General features: G+C 40.5%; 2 protein-coding genes across 2 annotated transcripts; both read right to left on the bottom strand.

Moving 5' to 3' along the window:
* Positions 1-590: 590 nt before the first annotated feature.
* On the bottom strand, positions 591-16,240 carry LOC311006509 (uncharacterized protein; the record flags this gene model as incomplete). The annotated part of the gene is made up of 5 exons (XM_083999357.1): positions 16,172-16,240; positions 1,931-2,201; positions 1,672-1,764; positions 721-1,143; positions 591-625 (listed from the first exon to the last, which is right to left on the bottom strand). The coding sequence occupies exons 2-5, from the start codon at positions 2,190-2,192 to the stop codon at positions 591-593; spliced, it is 813 nt and encodes a 270-aa protein (XP_083855483.1). The 5' UTR covers positions 2,193-2,201; positions 16,172-16,240.
* LOC311006508 (apoptosis-associated speck-like protein containing a CARD) lies at positions 12,652-14,672 on the bottom strand (the record flags this gene model as incomplete). Its single annotated transcript, XM_083999356.1, has 2 exons — positions 12,652-13,181; positions 14,399-14,672. 2 exons carry the CDS (start codon positions 14,670-14,672, stop codon positions 12,871-12,873), a joined length of 585 nt encoding a protein of 194 aa, XP_083855482.1. The 3' UTR covers positions 12,652-12,870.
* Positions 16,241-18,011: the final 1,771 nt, after the last annotated feature.

Raw genomic sequence — 18,011 nt, 5'->3', positions numbered from 1 at the left:
GACACTCAAGAGACTCATTTTATAATGTTATGATGTTTTCTTGTCCTTTTCCATTTAGCTTCTTCTTGTCAGGTTGTGGGGGAAACAGGACCCAAATGCAGACTTGGTTCAGGGACAAAAAGGGATTTATTGTTACTCACAATCCACAGGAACCACAGGAGCAAGGAACACAGGACATGAACGCAGGAGATAATGACGACGAACCAACAAGGACAAAGGGAGACACTGAGGTTAAATACAGTACATGAGGGAACGAGACCCAGGTGGTGCAATTAACACAGGTGAGACACATTAGGTTATCACAAGCAGGGAGCACACAAGAAGACAGGACAAGGACTTCAAACTAAAACAGGAACTAAACTAGGACACAGACCCCAACACACACGAAAACAGACCTTCAACCGGACCGTTTCTACCTCAGCTTCAGCTGTGTTGACAGGCAGGGATCAACTTCACACAGAACTCTGATCAGAGCTGAACAAGCTAGCAGCCTGTTGTTGGAGGATTAGAACCAATGTGGGATACTCAGATTCTGATTCGAGACACTCGGAGTCGGTCCTAGATCCTGTGCAGAAACACTCTGCATGAACTCAGGCCAAGATCTCGGCACTGTGACTCTCGGAGTCTGAACCGAGATGGGGGAGGATGAGACCCACTTCACGGTACTCGGATTCTGAAACGAGACCCTTGGAGTCTGTTGTACAATTTGTGAAAAAACACTCTCGATGGCATTCTCAGTGGACTGAGGCGGAGCAGACCTCGGCCTCTTTACCGCCGAGACACTTGGAGTCTGAGCTGGAACCCGTGCAGAAACACTCTTGGTGGACTTCGGCCGAGACTTCGGCCGAGACTTCGGCTTCTTTACCGCCAAGACACTCGGTGTCTGAGCTGGAACCCGTGCAGAAACATTCTTCCACTTCCACTTCACGGTACTCGGAGTCTGAAACGAGACCCTTGGAGTCTGTTGTCCAAGTTGAGAAAAAACACTCTCGATGGCATTCTCAGTGGACTGAGGCTGAGCAGACCTCGGCCTCTTTACCGCCGAGACACTCGCAGTGGGAGCTGGAACCCGTGCAGAAACACTCTTGGTGGACTTCGGCCTCTTTACTGCTGAGACACTCGGAGTCGGTCCTAGACCAGGACCTGAGAGAAAAAAACACAGAAACATACTCATGTTCAAAAAGCAAAGGTGTATGCACAGTAGGGATGCAGTGGATTGCAGCGCTGCCTTGACATGAAACTTCACAGGGTCATAATGTAGCTTCAACAACTTGTTGAGCATGTTTGAGAGCAGAAATTAAACTGATGGGTTCAACTATGTAGGATTAGTACACGTCAGAATAAAAGAATAGCTACATTTTCTATTACCACTTGAAGGCGCTTTGAGTAAGGAGAAATTATAATATATAGTTGATGTACAGAAAAGCTTTTCATAACTTAAGATGCCAAAGTTGTCTAATTGAGGTGTGGCAAATCTGGAGTTGATCAGATGAAAGCGTGCATGCACGCATCTACTTTGAAAGAAATGGGTTTGTGACACTAGGCTACATCAGAGCGGCCCCCCGTGCATGTTATGCTGTCATCTGAATTTGAGTTTTCTGCGTTCCGCTGATATTAACTTGGGTGGGCAAAAGGTTTTACCTTTGGAAAATGTATAGGGGATGAAATTACCTTGCTGTAAAAGTGGGGGTGTTGAAACACCGCCATCCCTCACGGGTGTAACGTCCATGGGGTCCTCCCTTGCACCGCTGCTGCGCTTGGGCCCTAATAATAAGAAACAGCACAATTTCAAAAGGGTCCTCATCAGACAACGTTGTCGTCACTCTGGCCCATAATTTCAAGCAGGTTTCAAGCAGGTTCATCAGAAGAAATACCCTAATAATAAGAATAATAATAGAGACAAAGTTGTTATTTTCATCAATCAACTAACCTCTTGGCTTCGACTTGACAAGATCGTTCCTGCCGATCTTCTCCAGAATGTTCCTGGTTATCTTTTGAGCTGTGCGACTCTTATATTGTTGTATCATTAGATCCACCAGGTCCGTCCTGTCTGCCTTCTCCACCTTAGACGCTGGGATTCTTGAGCTGCCTTCCAGGACGCCATCTTCTTTCAGATAAAACTTGAAGCGCTTAAACTGCTCTTCATTTAAATCATCCAGAGTATTGAAGAGCTTCACCCTGATGGTCGACATTATGACTTACTGCTGGGAACATGAGAACGTTTCCAATGAGACTTTTTTATTTGAACATCTGGATTGCAAATAACACAAAGTAATGGGAATGTCCTTATCTTTATACACAAATACGGCGAAATAACCGAGCAGCCCGCCATTACTGCTGTGACAGCTCCCAGTCAGGCAGCGATGGGTTCTGTGCGCGACGCGGGCATTTGAATGCAAGCGCCATGAAGAGGACCTTTTCTCTTCTGTAAATATGTCTAAGAAGACTGGGAGGACATGTGCCGTCCTCGACTGCTCTAATATCAACAAAACACAGCCCCTTACTTCAGGAGGAGTGTCCGTGTTTAGACCGTAACGTTACGTACAGCGTGTCAGCAGCAGCCACCAGCGACGCAGTCACAGCTGACCTGTACAACCTGGCGACTCTCCCTTCTCACCGTTACCTTCACATCGTGGTAAAAGTGGATGGTCTGTGAATGTCTCACTGATCCCTTCAATATGATGTGATCATGGTCGTCTAAAAGTCGGTGTAAAATATGTCCGACCCAGCTGATCAATAAAATGTTGTTGAATATCTAAAACAAAGCACAAGTTGTTGTTTTTATTCATGTAGCCTGTCCACATGATTAAATATCCCGCTGCTGGCTTGCTAACGTCAGCACGCATAACGTACCGGTATGTTATATTGTTTATGATACAGTCTCTTATCTCCCTGTTACTCTAATCTTTCCTGCTAATTGCTCAAACAAATGATTAATTCCTAAATTAATATATTCATGTAAGATACCTTAATCAGTTACTGGGGGGCACTAAACATCACCAATGCAGCCTATTTATGATGCTGTCATAGAGAATCAGTTTACTATGACTGACACATGTCACCGCAGCAATGGCGCCGCTTAGGGATGTCACAATTACTTGTTTTCACAATTAATCGCGGTATTTAACGCCACAATTAATTGATCACAAAGATTCCTAAATACCGTCACTTTCCTGTGTCGGCAGATGTGCGCCAAAGTAAAGGTAAATGCACAGATACTGGTCCATTTACCTAACGTAGCATTGAATTGGTATGAATTTAAATGCTAGAGTGTCATTTGTAATTTAAAAAATTAAAGATTAAAATTAACTTAAAGCAGATATCAGTGGAATGTTTTTGTTAATATAAGTCCTAAATAGTCCTATTTTCCGTCAGCAATCACTTACATGAAGTATTTCAGCCTAAACACGAGTCTCTCCGTCACTCTGCTCTGCTGTAACCCGAGGAGAAAATTTTCCTTGTGGGATACAAGTGTTATCCAATGAGGAGAGAGAACGGCATGAAGGGCTGTGTGTGCAGCCAAGGGATGCGCGTGAATGTGGTGACGTAGCACGAGGACCAATTGATGCCTGACAAGGGCGGGGGCTGCTAACTCATGGTGCGTTCAAAGAAACTCGTACTTTGTGTTTTTCCTTCCTGTGAAGTCATACCAGTTCGATCTGGTACGAGTTCACGGGTCGGAAGTTACGAGTGGCCGTTATAGGGAACTTTCACAGACAACAGGATGGTAAAAACACGAGCTACGGGTTACCTGGAACGCTACCAAGTCGTAGTTGTGACTTGAAGCTGTAACTTACGGTTTCAAAAGCCTGCCTTGAACGCAGCATTAGCCGAAACGGCCGTGAAGCTGATATCTGCTTTAAACATTTGGTATAGATGACAATTAAAGAGGAACTAAACCCCTAAACCACTTTTTTCTGCTGAAAACAAATATATTTGGGTATAAGGTAGTGTTGTCAGTTGATTCTGGTCCAACTTTTGACATTTTAGTCAAAATATTTCAATTTGGTGTATTTTGTAGTAAAAATGCAGTGTGACTGCCCTCTATGGGTTGAAACACGGCTATTACAATCAAATTTTCTATTGGCTGAGATGGAGGCAGATGACGTTTTGGAGGCAGCTTTCGTCACCGGCCACCAGCTCCCCGACCAATCAGCACCGGCTGCTGCCTGCCGCTAACGGTTGCTAGGCACTCTAGCTGCTCTGCTGCAGCTAACGGCTGCTAACAGCTGCCTGGATGGGAATCGTTAGTGCGGCCGCCGCTGGCGCTAACGAGCCGTTAACGAGCCGGCGGATCAGCTGTAGATGCACTGTGTCACGGCTCCTAGTAGTGTCTGCGCTACTAGTGCTGTTAGAGTCGCTCGTTAGTAGCTCGTTAGCGCTAGCAGAAGTGTCGATGTGTGTTTATTACTTTTTTTTCTCTTTTGTGTGATTTCGCGGGTGTGAATGGGGCGCAGGGGGGAGGGGGGGTGGGGGGATCGGAGAGTGCTCAGGAGCCCCGCCCATAATCAAGGCATTTTTTGAATTTCAACTGTAAAAAAAGCTTAGAGCACGTCATCCAAAACTGAGGGGTTTAGTTCCCCTTTAATGACTTGAATATTTCAAACACTTCCCCTGGCGGATTAATAATTGGTCATGTTTTAATAGATATTTAAAATATTTTATAATTAGTATATATTTTAACTATATTTCATTTTACACATTAAGTGTTGTCAAATTAATTAATGTATAATAATCATGATAATCGTAATACCGTGATTATTTCTCTGACAATAATTGTACCAAAAAAATCTATTATCGTGACATCCCTAGCGCCGCTGCAAGATGGCGGCATACACAAATCGCTCGCCGAATTCGTGTATACTATAGCAAATAAGACCCTTATTTGCTATAGTATAAAGATAAGGACATTACCCAAGTTACCCAACTCCCCAGTGATTATCAACACAACATATCTCAACAGTTATATCGTTTTTTTTTTATGATTTTACATAGTGAAACTCTTTATAAACACTGTGTAAACAACAGTAAATTGTTGTAGGCTGCCACCTCAGCCTTCCTCTGTGTTCTGTCTGTTGAGCTTCCCTTTTCCCTTCACTCAAGTGCCTGTCAAATAAATGACCTCTGACTGCCATCTAGTGGCCAGTCTTTCGTTGAGGGAGTGAAGCACCCTACAATGTAATAATTTACTGAAAATGTAATAAAATTTGTACTTGACTCGATCGAAAATGTAATAAAACCCAATAATGTAATAAAATATCCTGACTGATATTGTAATAACATTTTTACCGATAAAGTAATAGTATTACATTATTGGGAATTCATTAAATTTTCAGGTGGGTCTGATAATGTAATACTTGAAAGATAACGTAATATGTTCATTTTGACTTTATCTTTCGCTAGATCACTGAGGGCATTCCTTTCAAGTTTAGTCAGTAAACTGACCCAGACTCGCTTTGGATTTTAAATACATTTCCAAAGTAAGCTGCCTCAAACTGCTCACGAAAAAGTTAGTTTCTGGAGCCCTGACGCGCGAGCCAGATAAATGTCTTTACAACAATACGCGCTAGAGCTCATGGGGAATGCAGTCTTCATTCCGGAAAAATGCTTTCGCTTTTGAAAACTCCGTTCAGCTGCTTTAAGATTAAAAATATTATGAAGAAAAATTGGAACATAATTGAATGTGATAAGACACAGCTCAACTCAAGTTGTGACCTTTCTGAAGTCTAAAAGACAGAGTTTCTCATAGTCATCTACCAGCTGTACAGCCTAGTAACTGGCTCAAATCAGAATTAAAGGGGTGTTACAGATGTGGCAATTGTCCCCACTGCACCAATATTGTAACGTCTAAAAGCTTTCAAGTTAAAAATAAGACGTTTTAAAGTTTTATAAACTTGAATGCCCTGTCTGCCAGGTTTTCTACACAGGCCGCACGAAACGCATACGTACTTGCAGAGCATAAATATACTATTAGGATAGGTAATCAGGACTACACCATGGCTAAACACTACATAGACCATGTCCCAGAGGCAGATCTGAATCAAAAAGAAGCAGAATGGATCTACAAGCTGAAAGCTACAGCATATCCAGGGATCAATGATGACCTCCACCTTACTCCTTTGTAAAAAATGTTTCATTCTTACTATTGTTTTTTTCCCCCTTGTGTTAGAATATTCCTGCATTCTATGATCTGTTGAGGTTGTGTTTCTTCTTCTGATGATGTCCTATTTCCAGTGTTACCTTTTTATATATATTATTATATGTGTGTGTGTGTCCGCCTTTGTCATGGATCTATTGGTCCTCGTCCCTACGTCACCACATTCACGCGCATCCCTTGGCTGCACACACAGCCCTTCATGCTGTTCTCTCTCCTCATTGGATAAAGCTTGTAGGATACAAGGAAGTATACAAGAAGTTTTCTCCTCGGCTTACAGCAGAGCAGAGTGACTGACAGACCCGTGTTTCGGACCAAACACTCTATGTAAGTGATTGCTGTCGGAAGATACAACTATTTAAGACTTATATTAACACAAACATTCCGCTTACTTCTGCTTTAAGTGAACCTTTGAATATATGGAATGAACTCTGAATATATTGAGTGAACCTTTTTCGGAGGGGGGGGGGGCATGGCATCTGTCCGACCTCCCATTTCTCCGACTTAACCCTAACTCTAACCCTAACCATAACCATAAACCTCTTGAATACATCGGATTAATGGGTAGTCAGAGAAATGGGCGGTTGGACTGACGTATTCTCCCCACACTGGAGACCCCAGGTACTTCTTCACTTAGGTTAATCTCATTATATACTAATAAGTATGACAGTAAGTCACTTGATGTCAATTTGTCAAGTATTACATTATCAGTTTTGAATAAAAAGACCCACCTGAAAATGTAATCAGTGTCTCTTAATGAGGGGCTTCTAGACTACCCCGTATGTCGTTGTTGTTGTTGTCTTGTTGTTTTTATTGTTGATGTTGTTGTCATTGTTGTTGGTATTGTCGCTGTTTGTATTGTTCTTCTCCTGTCTTGTGCTCTTCATTGGACATAAATGATCTATCTATCTATCTATCTAATAGTACATTATCTATCTATCTATCTATCTATCTATCTATCTATCTATCTATCTATCTATCTATCTATCAGGAAATGATTACATTATAGGGTGCTACATAGCCGCCAAATAAAGGCTTTTTATTTTTTACATTTTTATGTTTCACTCATGTGATTAATCTAATCTCTTTTTCTCTTTCTGTCTTTCCTCTTTTCCTGTTTTCACCGTGCATAAAACATATGCACCCGTTCGAATATCATTCTCCGCCATCTTTATTTGAAGCCAAGGGATCTTTTGACACTTACAAAAACTACTGTATATTGTCAAAGTTTATTATGTCTACTGATTAACTTTGTTTTGGGTTCGTTCTTTGGGCGAAGAAAGTTTCATTACCTTGCTAAGTAGTTTCGGTTCGATTCGTCACTTGGCTCTTTGTTCATTTAGTGTGTGACTTCGGTGCGGTGTGTGAGTACGTGTGTCGCCGAGGTCCCGCCATGGATGTATTGGGTCCCGCCAAAGTCCTTCTAGGCAATATTAGAACAATATTAGAGCGTCTCTGGTCCATGGATGTATTATATGCTCTGGTCCCGCTCGGTCCCGCTCTTCTTCAAAACCCCGGAAATCCAGAAAAACTCCACCCACCGTCTTCCTCATTCCGGCAGGCTGTATGTCTATGGGCTGTAGGCTACGCTATCCAGCGTCATGCTGCCCTCTACCGGTCATATCCAGATCTAACTAGGCTTTATCGATAATAGGCTACTGTATAATACATCCATGGGCTTTATGCACAGCTCCACTACTTCCTGGAATAAGCCAGCTCGTTTATTTCCTGTCTTACATTATTGGACCAACTGATTAATCCAGGTGTGTCTAACCTCACAACAATGGTCAGGCATAATACACAATTCATGCACAATTAAATAAAAGTGTACTTTGTATTATAAGTAGCCTACATTAAAAATGAGATGTTAGTGTATTAAATAAAAATAAATATATAAGCTTTACACTTGCTATATATTCTTACTGTGGTAATAATATGCTTAATTATACTTTTGGCTTATTCCAAATACTAAAAATCATACTTTTCAGTTAATAGTCAATCTACTACATTATTGCTTTGCTATACTACTTTCTACTTTGCACATTCTTGCAAATGTATTACCAGTGTACTAAAGGCTCACACAAGCAGGCTATCACAAGCAGGGAGCACACAAGAAGACAGGACAAGGTTGCAGCTGCATTGTCTTCTTTAATAGCTCAAAATATAACAGCAAACCCTCAAACGCTTAAATTAAATAACTTATCCACAATTAATTTATCACAGTGTCAAAAAAGAATATTACTTGTTGGCCCAACAGCAGCAAAAAAGATCATTGCAATGAGATGGAAACCACCGCACACGCTTAACATCTCTCATTGGTATTTGACTTTTCTTGATATTATTTATTTGGAAATATCTACAGCCTGAGTCAATAATGCAAAGCAACAAAATATCTCATCTTGGCACATGGCAGCAGATCAAATCAAATCCAGACTTGCAAGATGTACTTAAAACGAACACCATGTATTGCAGCTTTCCCTGTCCAGTTCTTATTCTTATTAAATCCTGCCTGAATTTTTGATATTTACGTTTGTTTATTTAGTTATTTGTTTATCTCTAATTACTACTGTTATTTTTATTGTTTTCCTTCTGTTATGATTTCTGTCCATTAAATGGTTAAGGTCTGAAGGGTGGGTGGGGGGTATATGCAAGTATGTGTTGTAATGATTATTTGACATAACTGTTGATCTCACTACTGCAAATGAGAAAGAAAATATAAAATATAAATAAAAACATTTGATCACAAAAAAAAAGAAGACAGGACAAGGACTTCAAACTAAAACAGGAACTAAACTAGGACAAAGACACAGACCCCAACACACGGGAAAACAGACCTTCAAAATAAAACAGGAACTAAACTAAACAGGGGACACAGAGAACATGACACTTCTGGTGTCAGACATAAAAACCTGACAGACCGTTTCTACCTCAGGTTCAGCTGTGTTGACAGGCAGGGATCGACCTCACACAGAACTCTGATCAGAGCTGAGGAAGCTACTTCTCCTTTTTTCCGCACGGTGTCAATCACCTCTTGAGCTTTATCTGCTCTGTTTGCTATCACAGCAGCAGACTCCATTTCAGCTTCAGTTACCACCTCACGGTCCAGGAGTTCATCCAGCAGCCGAGGAAGAGTCGCTTCAGAAACCCTCTCGATGAACTGAGTCCGAGCAGACATCAGCCTCTCTACTGCTGAGACACTCGGAGTCAGAGCCGAGATGTGGGAGAATGAGGGCACACCCGGGAAACTCAGAATCTCTTTCCAGCTACTCGGAATCTGTTGTGAAAAAACACCTGGCCTGTCTTCTGCTGAGACACTCCGAGTCAGAGCTGGGGCACTGGGAGTCGGAGCCGAGATGTGGGAGAATGAGGGCACACCCGGGAAACTCAGAATCTCTTTCAGGTCACTCGGAATCTGTTGTGAATAAACATTCTCAGTGAACTGAGGCCGAGCAGACATCGGCCTCTCTTCTGCTGAGACACTCGCAGTCAGAGCCGACATGTAGGAGAATACGGGCAACTGCTGGAAACTCGGATTCTGATTCCAGACACGCGGAATCGGTTGTGAAACAACCCTCTCCATGGTATTCCCAGTGAACTGAGGCTGAGCAGACACCGGCCCCTCTACCGCTGAGACACTTGGAGTCAGAGTCGGTCCTAGACCGGAGAAAGAAACACAGAAACATACTCATGTTCAAAAAGCAAAGGTGTATGCACAGTAGGGATGGAGCGGATTGCAGCGCCGCCTTGACATGAAACTTCACAGGGGTCATAATGTAGCTTCACCAACTTGTTGAGCATGTTTGAGAGCAGAAATGAAACTGATGGGTTCAACTGTGTCAGAGTTAAAGAATAGCTACATTTTCTGTTACCACTTGAAGGCGCTATTGAGTAAGGAAAACTGATAATATGTCGTTGATGTACAGAAAAGCTTTTTATAACTTAAGATCCCAAAGTTGTCTAATTGAGGTGTGGCAAATCTGGAGTTGATCAGATGAAAGCGTGCATGCATGCATCTACTTTGAAAGAAATGGGTTTGTGACATTAGGCTACATCAGAACGGCCCCCCGTGCATGTATGCTGTCATCTGAATTTGAGTTTTCTGCGTTCCGCTGATATTAACTTGGGTGGGCAAAAGGTTTTACCTTTGGAAAATGTATAGGGGATGAAATCACCTTGCTGTGAAAGTGGGGGTGTTGAAACACCCCCATCCCTCACGGGTGTAACGTCCATGGGGTCCTCCCTTGCACCCCTGCTGCGCTTGGGCCCTAATAATAAGAAACAGCACAATTTCAAAAGGGTCCTCATCAGACAACGTTGTCGTCACTCTGGCCCATAATAAACATTTGAATTTCAACAGGTTAATCAGAAGAAATACCCTAATAATAATAATAATAGAGAAAAGTTGTTATTTTTATCAATCAACTAACCTCTTGACCATAACTTGACAAGATCGTTCCTTCTGATCTTCTCCAGAATGTTCCAGGTTATCTTTTGAGCTGTGTGATCCTCATATTGTTGCACCATTAGATCCACCAGGTCCATCCTGTCTGCCTCGTCCACCTTAAACGCTGGGATTCTTGAGCTGCCTTCCAGGACGCCATCTTCTTTCAGAAAAAACTTCAAGCCCTTAAACTGCTCTTCATTTAACTCCTTCAAAATGTTCAAGAGCTCCTCCCTAATGGTCGACATTATGGCTTCCAGCTGTGAACATGAGAACGTTTCCAATGAGACTTTTTTATTTTAACATCTGGATTGCAAATAACACAAAGTAATGGGAATGTCCTTATCTTCACACTACAGCAAATAAGACCCTTATTTGCTGTTGCAGCAAATAAGACCCTTATTTGCTGTTGTATAAAGATAAGGACATTACCTAGTTACCCAACTCCCCAGTGATTATCAACACAATTATCATATCTCAACAACTTACTGATTTTACATAGTGAAACTCTTTATAAACACTGTGTGAATAACAGTAAATTGTTGTAGGCTGCCACCTCAGCCTTCCTCTGTGTTCTGTCTGTTGAGCTTCCCTTTTCCCTTCACTCAACCTGTCAAATAAATGACCTCTGACTGCCATCTAGTGGCCAGTCTTTCGTTGAGGGAGCCAGGTCTGAGTTGGCGCGGTTTCTGTGCTGCTGAGTCTCTCCTTTGTTTGTAATCCAAACAAAGGTTCTCTGAGTAAATTTCTGGACTATGTAGCCTACTATGTAAGAAAAAACAGGTGGGGAAAGAAAATCCACTATGTGCTCATGGACCCCTGTTTCCTTTCTATACTATTAATCTAATCTCTTTTTTTCGTTCTATCCTCTATACCTATAGTTATACTATAGTTTTCAGGTGCAGACAATAAAACGTATGCACCTGTTCGAATCTCTCCGCCATCTTTCTTTGAAGCCAAGGGTCCGTTACACACCGCAAACTCTGAGTTAAAGTATCTTTCGACACTTACAAAAACTATTGTGATATTCTCTACTGATTAACTTTGTTTTTGGTTCGTTCTTTAGACAAAGAAAGTTTCATTACCTTGCTGGCTAGTTTTGGTTTTCCGCCTCCTCAACTGTCAGATGCCAAGTAGTGATGATGTGTCTTCTCAGCTACAGAAGCTTTCCTGTCAAGTCACTCCCCCAGGATGACAGCGCTCCAGGTGTGTGAGAGCATTTTTTTTATAAAAAAAAAAAACTTTATTAACAATTAGTATAGCCTACATAACAAAACTGTTGAGCCAGGGGAAGAAAAAATAAAATAAAAGTATAAATATAAATATACAAAGAATATAGAAGCATCATGTATAAAAAATGCATCGATGTAAAGAAAAGCATATTACTGTAATTAAATAAAGAAATTTCCAAAATAAAGTTTGTTTTTAAAGCTTTTGCATTTCTGGTCCATTGATAGCCTATCGGTGCTGTATTGATAAAGTTCCTTCAAAAAAAGTGTAAAACTTGGTTTGCTGTCAGTCCATTTCTTTTTGTGGATATGAAAGGTTCATGGTCCTGTGCGCACGTTTCCTTATTTCCACTGCCTCCATAATCTACCGTTGGTATTGATGATTGATTGATTTTCTTCTGTGGGGATGACTCTGGCCTCTTCCCAGTTCATTATGCTATGTGATCTTGTCGTTTGCATTGATCTGAAATGGCTGATTCCGGGTCGGCCTATGATTTTTATTTTTTGGATCTTGTGTTTCTCTTTTCCGTTTCTATATAAAGTTGTTTGAGCAAATTTCCGTTTAAAATTATGTTTCCTCCTGTGTTCTTCACCCTCTGTGCACGGTAGAAATAACTGTTGCAGATGATCTCGAAATATTTGCATTTTTGCCTGAGAGACTGCATTTAACTAGGCCTATATCTTTTATGTTCAATAACCAAACTTGCAACAATAATAATCATGTACAGTACATCCATACAGGCGTAGTACTATACTATACACAAACACACACACAATTTTTTCTTCTTTCCTTTTTTTTTAATAACACATTGGTCGATACCAACAGCACAAGTATAGGAATCAGTATCCAGAGGGAAGAATTGCTATCGGAACATCTAGTTCTGAATGGTTGCTGGTGTATGGCCAATACAGAATAAAGGTGTAATGACCCAGACCCAGCAGATGGAGCAAGACTCTCAAGAGACTAATTTTATAATGTTATGGTGTTTTCTTGTGTCCTTTTCCATTTAGCTTCCATTTAGGCATAAAAACCTGACAGACCGTTTCTACACCAGCTTCAGCTCTGTTGACAGGCGGCGATCCACCTCACACAGAGCTCTGATCACATCTGAGCAAGCTGCTTCTCCTTTTTTTCGCACGGTGTCGATCACAACTCGGGCTTTGTTTGCTCTGTTTGCTATCACAGCAGCAGACTCCATTTCAGGTTCAGTTACCACGCCACAGTCCAGCAGTTTATCCAGCAGCTGATCAAGAGTCGGTTCAGAAACCCTCTCGATGAATTGAATCCGAGCAGACCTCAGCCTCTTTTCTGCTGAGACACTCGGAGTCGGAGTCGGAGTCGGTTCTAGACCAGCACCTGGAAGAAAGAAACAGAAATATACTTGTGTTAAAAAAACGCACATCTGTGCAGTAGAAGCATTACAAAGACAGGTGTATGCACAGTAGGGATGCAGTGGATTGCCGTGCCGCGTTACATGAAACTTCACAGGGGTCATAACGTAGCTTCACCAACTTGTTGAGCATGTTTGAGAGCAGAAATTAAACTGGTGGATTCAACTGTGTAGGATTAGTAAGTAAGTAGTAGTAAAATAAGTCATTTTCTATTACCACTTGAAGGCGCTATGAGTAAGGTGGAATTATAATATGTCATAAGCTTTTGATAACTTAAGATGCCAAAATTGTCTAGTTGAGGTGTGGCAAATCTGGAGTTGATCAGATGAAAATCCTAGAAGTAGTTAGTTCACACCAACCAATGGTGGAAATCGGGCCAAAAATTGACCATTCAAACCAAAATGGCCGACTTCCTGTTTAGTTTAGAGAATGGGACCCTGGGGTTTTTGTGTGTGTCTTGATGAGTTGAATGAGCCTACCAATTTTCATGCTTTAAAGGTACAAGCCCGGGCGGCTGGATTTACTGGACTAACGATTTTTTTTTCTCCGAATTGCACACCCGCCCCTCCATCCAATCAGGAATCACAAAAACCACGCCCCCATTGCTCGGTTCGTGCGCATGCTTCATTGCAGCCGGAGATTGTTGTATGTATTGCACCACAAGCAGAGCGATTGATATAACAGAGTGGCGACAGCAGCCGCTCTACTGAGCTGATCTGCTGGGGCCGACCTCCGTCGTCATCCCGGGGGAGAAAACGAGCCAAGTAACTTCTGACGGTCATTGATATGTCAAATCACTTATGTCATCAATTACTGTCTAATACTTAATCGATATACTCAGATTTTTATATTTTTGCCATAAAATGAGCCGCCCGGGATGGTACCTTTAAGGTGAAACACACTGGATTTGTTCCATTTTTACAAATGTTTGGGGGGGCGCTATTGAACCAAATATCCCCACCCATTTCCAATGTCTTTGAAATACAGAATATTTTGCTAGATCTGACCTGTGCACAAAGGTTTGTGAGTTTTTGAGCACATAAGCCTTCAAAAACCCATCGGTGTGCTCGGCCCTAACAAACATTAGAATTTCAATAGGGTATTAGGGAACCCTAATAATAATAATATAATAGACCCTATAATTAATAGAGATAAAGTCGTTGTTTTTATCAATCAACTAACCTTTTGGACTTGACTTTTTCAAACTTTCCGCAAGATCGTTCCTGTTGATCTTCCCCAGGATCTTCAAGGTGATCGATTGAGCTCCATCATCCTGATATTGTTGCACCATTAGATCCACCATCTCCATCCTGTCTGCCTTCTCCACCTTAGACCCTGGGATTCTTGAGCGGCCTTCCAGGACACAATCATCCTTCACATAAAACTTGAAGCTCTTAAACTGGTCATCATTTAAATCCTCCAGAGTATTTAAGAGCTCCACCCTGATGGTCGACATTACTGTATGACTTCCTGCTGGGAACATGAGAACGTTTACAATTAGACTAGACCATCTAGATTGCAAATAACACAAAGTAATGGGAATGTCCTTATCTTTATAATACAGCAAATAAGGTCCCAAGTTCACCGAACTCCACCAGGGATTATCAATACAACAACCGTATCTCAACACTTTCACTACTGCAGTGAAGTTAGTTTTAAGTTGGATATTTGACAGACATTCGCTCCTTCTCAATCTACATTAAAAATTCATAGAAAATATACTAAGATGTGGTCAAATGCAATAAAAACAGGTGTGTCTCATAGAGGAGGCTTACCCCTACTATCCTGTGTTGATTTTGAGTCAACAGGTCACATGACCTGGGAGTTATTGAGCTATAATGCTCATATTTACAGTATAAAATACATAAAACATGCATATAAAATATTACATTTGTTTAAATCCCCCCCAAAAAACAGGTGTGTGTCATAGAGGAGGCGTAGCTCTACCATCCTGTGTTGAGTTTGAGCCAACAGGTCACATGACCTGGGAGTTATTGAGCTATAATGCTCATATTTACTGTATAAAATACATAAAAAATTCATATAAAATATTAAATGTGTTTAAATGCAATAAAGACAGGTGTGTGTCGTAGAGCAAGCTTAGATCTACCATCCTGTGGTGATTTTGAGTCAACAGGTCACATGACCTGGGAGTTATTGAGCTTAAACGTTTTTATTGCATTTAAACAAATGTAATATTTTATATGAATTTTTAATGTGTTTTATACTGTAAATATGAGCATTATAGCTCAATAACTCCCAGGTCATGTGACCTGTTGACTCAAAATCAACACAGGATAGTAGATCTAAGCTTGCTCTACGACACACACCTGTCTTTATTGCATTTAAACACATTTAGCCTACTATTTTATATGATATGATATATTTTATACAGTAAATATGAGTGTTAGAGCTCAATAACTCCCAGGTCATGTGACCTGTTGACTCAAAATCAACACAGGATAGTAGGGGTAAGCCTCCTCTATGAGACACACCTGTTTTTATTGCATTTGAACACATCTTATATTTTCTATGAATTTTTAATGTATTGAGAAGGAGCGAATGTCTGTCAAATATCCAACTTAAAACTAACTTCACTGCAGTACTTTCACTTTCGGTTTTACATAGTGAATCCACACTCTTTATAAACACTGCAAACTCTGATGCGGCAGCGTAGAACAGTCACACCGAGAAAAAAAATACTTTCACGTTATATTGGAAAAACATATTGTTAAAAGGTGAAAAGATATTGTTACAACAATAAACTTTGTGAAAAGTTTAAAGTACTGAGCCCCCCTTTTTTTTCTCGGTGCGGCAGCAGGACGCTTCCGTCAGAAGTTGCCTATCTAACAAACAGACTGACACAAACTATAGCCTATTGTGAAAAGTGAATTATGTTGTCTACTGATTAACTTCGTTTTTGGTTCGTTCTTTAGATAAAGAAAGTTTCATTACCTTCCTCCTGAGAAGTTATGGCGTGTATCTTCCGCCTTTTTTCGAACCGCCACCAGATGTGAAGTTGATGCACCTCCCTCATCTGCTCATGTTACAGAAGAGTTGACGGTGGCCACGCCTCCTGCTGTCAGCTCGCTCCTGCAGGACGGAGCTGGTGTGTGACAGCTGCAGAAGAGCTCCCTCATCGCGTTTATCGTCCTATTTCCACAGTTTTCCTATATTTTCCTTCTGAATGACTCGACTGCACAGAAATGTCTGTTTTGAAGTTTTCCTGTTCTGCTGTTTCTTTTTCGGATCTTGTGCGTCTCTTTCCCGTTTCTTTTCCACATTCTTTCTGGGCATCTGGCTGTTCCACCGATGTAAACTTTATTGCGGCAAGGGATTTCGTATGATGTTGCATTTATTGTCTGCTTATCTTGTCCTTTGGGTGTAGCCTACCCTATTATGTGTGATTTTAATTGCCTTTTTCTTCTGTGGGGTGTAGAAATGTTTTTTTCCGTTTCCTAATTTAATGTTATCTGTTTCATCTATTGAGTTAAGGGGTCTCTTTTGCAGAAGATTGTGGCAACCATAGCTAAGGAATAACCTACCCTGAGTTTCCCTGTCACAACTAAAACTAACTCAAATTCTTTCTTTTTTTTTAATTGTTCCATGCATGGGCATTATTGACAAACTAAGATTACAATTTACATATTCCATGCCTGGAAAGCAGCAGGATGGAAATAACTTATTTTCCCTCATTTCCTTTTGAAATTAGATGGTCTGGCAAATTACTTATTATTAATACCAAAAGAAAAGAGAGGAAAAAGAAAACACATGCAACTCTATTATGGCCAATGACTTCCTAATAAAAATAAATAAGCAAAGAAATCACAACAAGAGCAGCTACCAGCACATTCCATATGAACTTAGAATTTTCTCTTTGTACCTTCTCCAGAGTGTCTTTACCGCCTTTGAAATTATCATGTAGAGCAGTGGTTCTCAAACCTTTTTACATGATCAAGGACCCCGAAATTGACACAAATGAGACTACAGACCCTCATTGGACAAGATTTTGAAGCAAACACCAGAAATACACAAATATTTGTTCTGAGACTGAAGAACGTTACTTTTTTTAGTCAATGTAAATTCAAATTAGGGCCAATAGCATGAATTTTTGTAAATATTGTAGAGACATTTCTGGGGGGGAAAAAACTGGTACAATTGCTCTAAAAACGTTTAAAGTTACACTTCTAAAAAAAAAGTGGTTAAAATTCTCAACAACAAAAAAAGAAATTCTTGAAAAAAGTGGTAAAATTTCTATAAAAAGTGGAAAAAAATTCTCAAACAAAGGAAAAAGATAATAATAATAATAAAAAAGTGGTTAAAAATTCTCAAAAAACTTAAAAAATTCTAGAAAAAAAGTGGTACAATTTCAAGAAAAGGTTGGGGACCCCCTACTTTGAGAACCATTTCTGTAGAGTATTCCATAATTTTACACCATCCAAAGAAATACTCTTTTGCTTTAAAGTTGTTAGGGAAAATTTCCGTCTAAAATGATGTTTCCTCCTGTGTTCTTCACCCTCTGTGCACAGTAAAAAATAACTGTTGCAGATGATCTCGAAATATCTGCATTTTTGCCTTTATCATTACTACTAGAGACTGTGATTTAATTATATCTTTTATATTCAATAACCAAACTTGAACCAGGCCTTGCAACTATAATAATCATGTCACGTCCATGCAGGCGTAGTAGTATATACTAGACACAAACACACACATTTTTTTTCTTTTTTTTAATAACACATTGGCCGATACCAACAGCACAAGTATCAGAATCAGTATCCGGAGGGAAAAATTG

The sequence above is a fragment of the Trachurus trachurus genome, assembly GCF_905171665.1.
Source record: "Trachurus trachurus genome assembly, chromosome: 23".
NCBI lineage: Eukaryota > Metazoa > Chordata > Actinopteri > Carangiformes > Carangidae > Trachurus > Trachurus trachurus.
The sequence above is the reverse complement of the archived record's forward strand: the minus strand, read 5'-3'. Positions and strand labels throughout refer to the sequence as shown.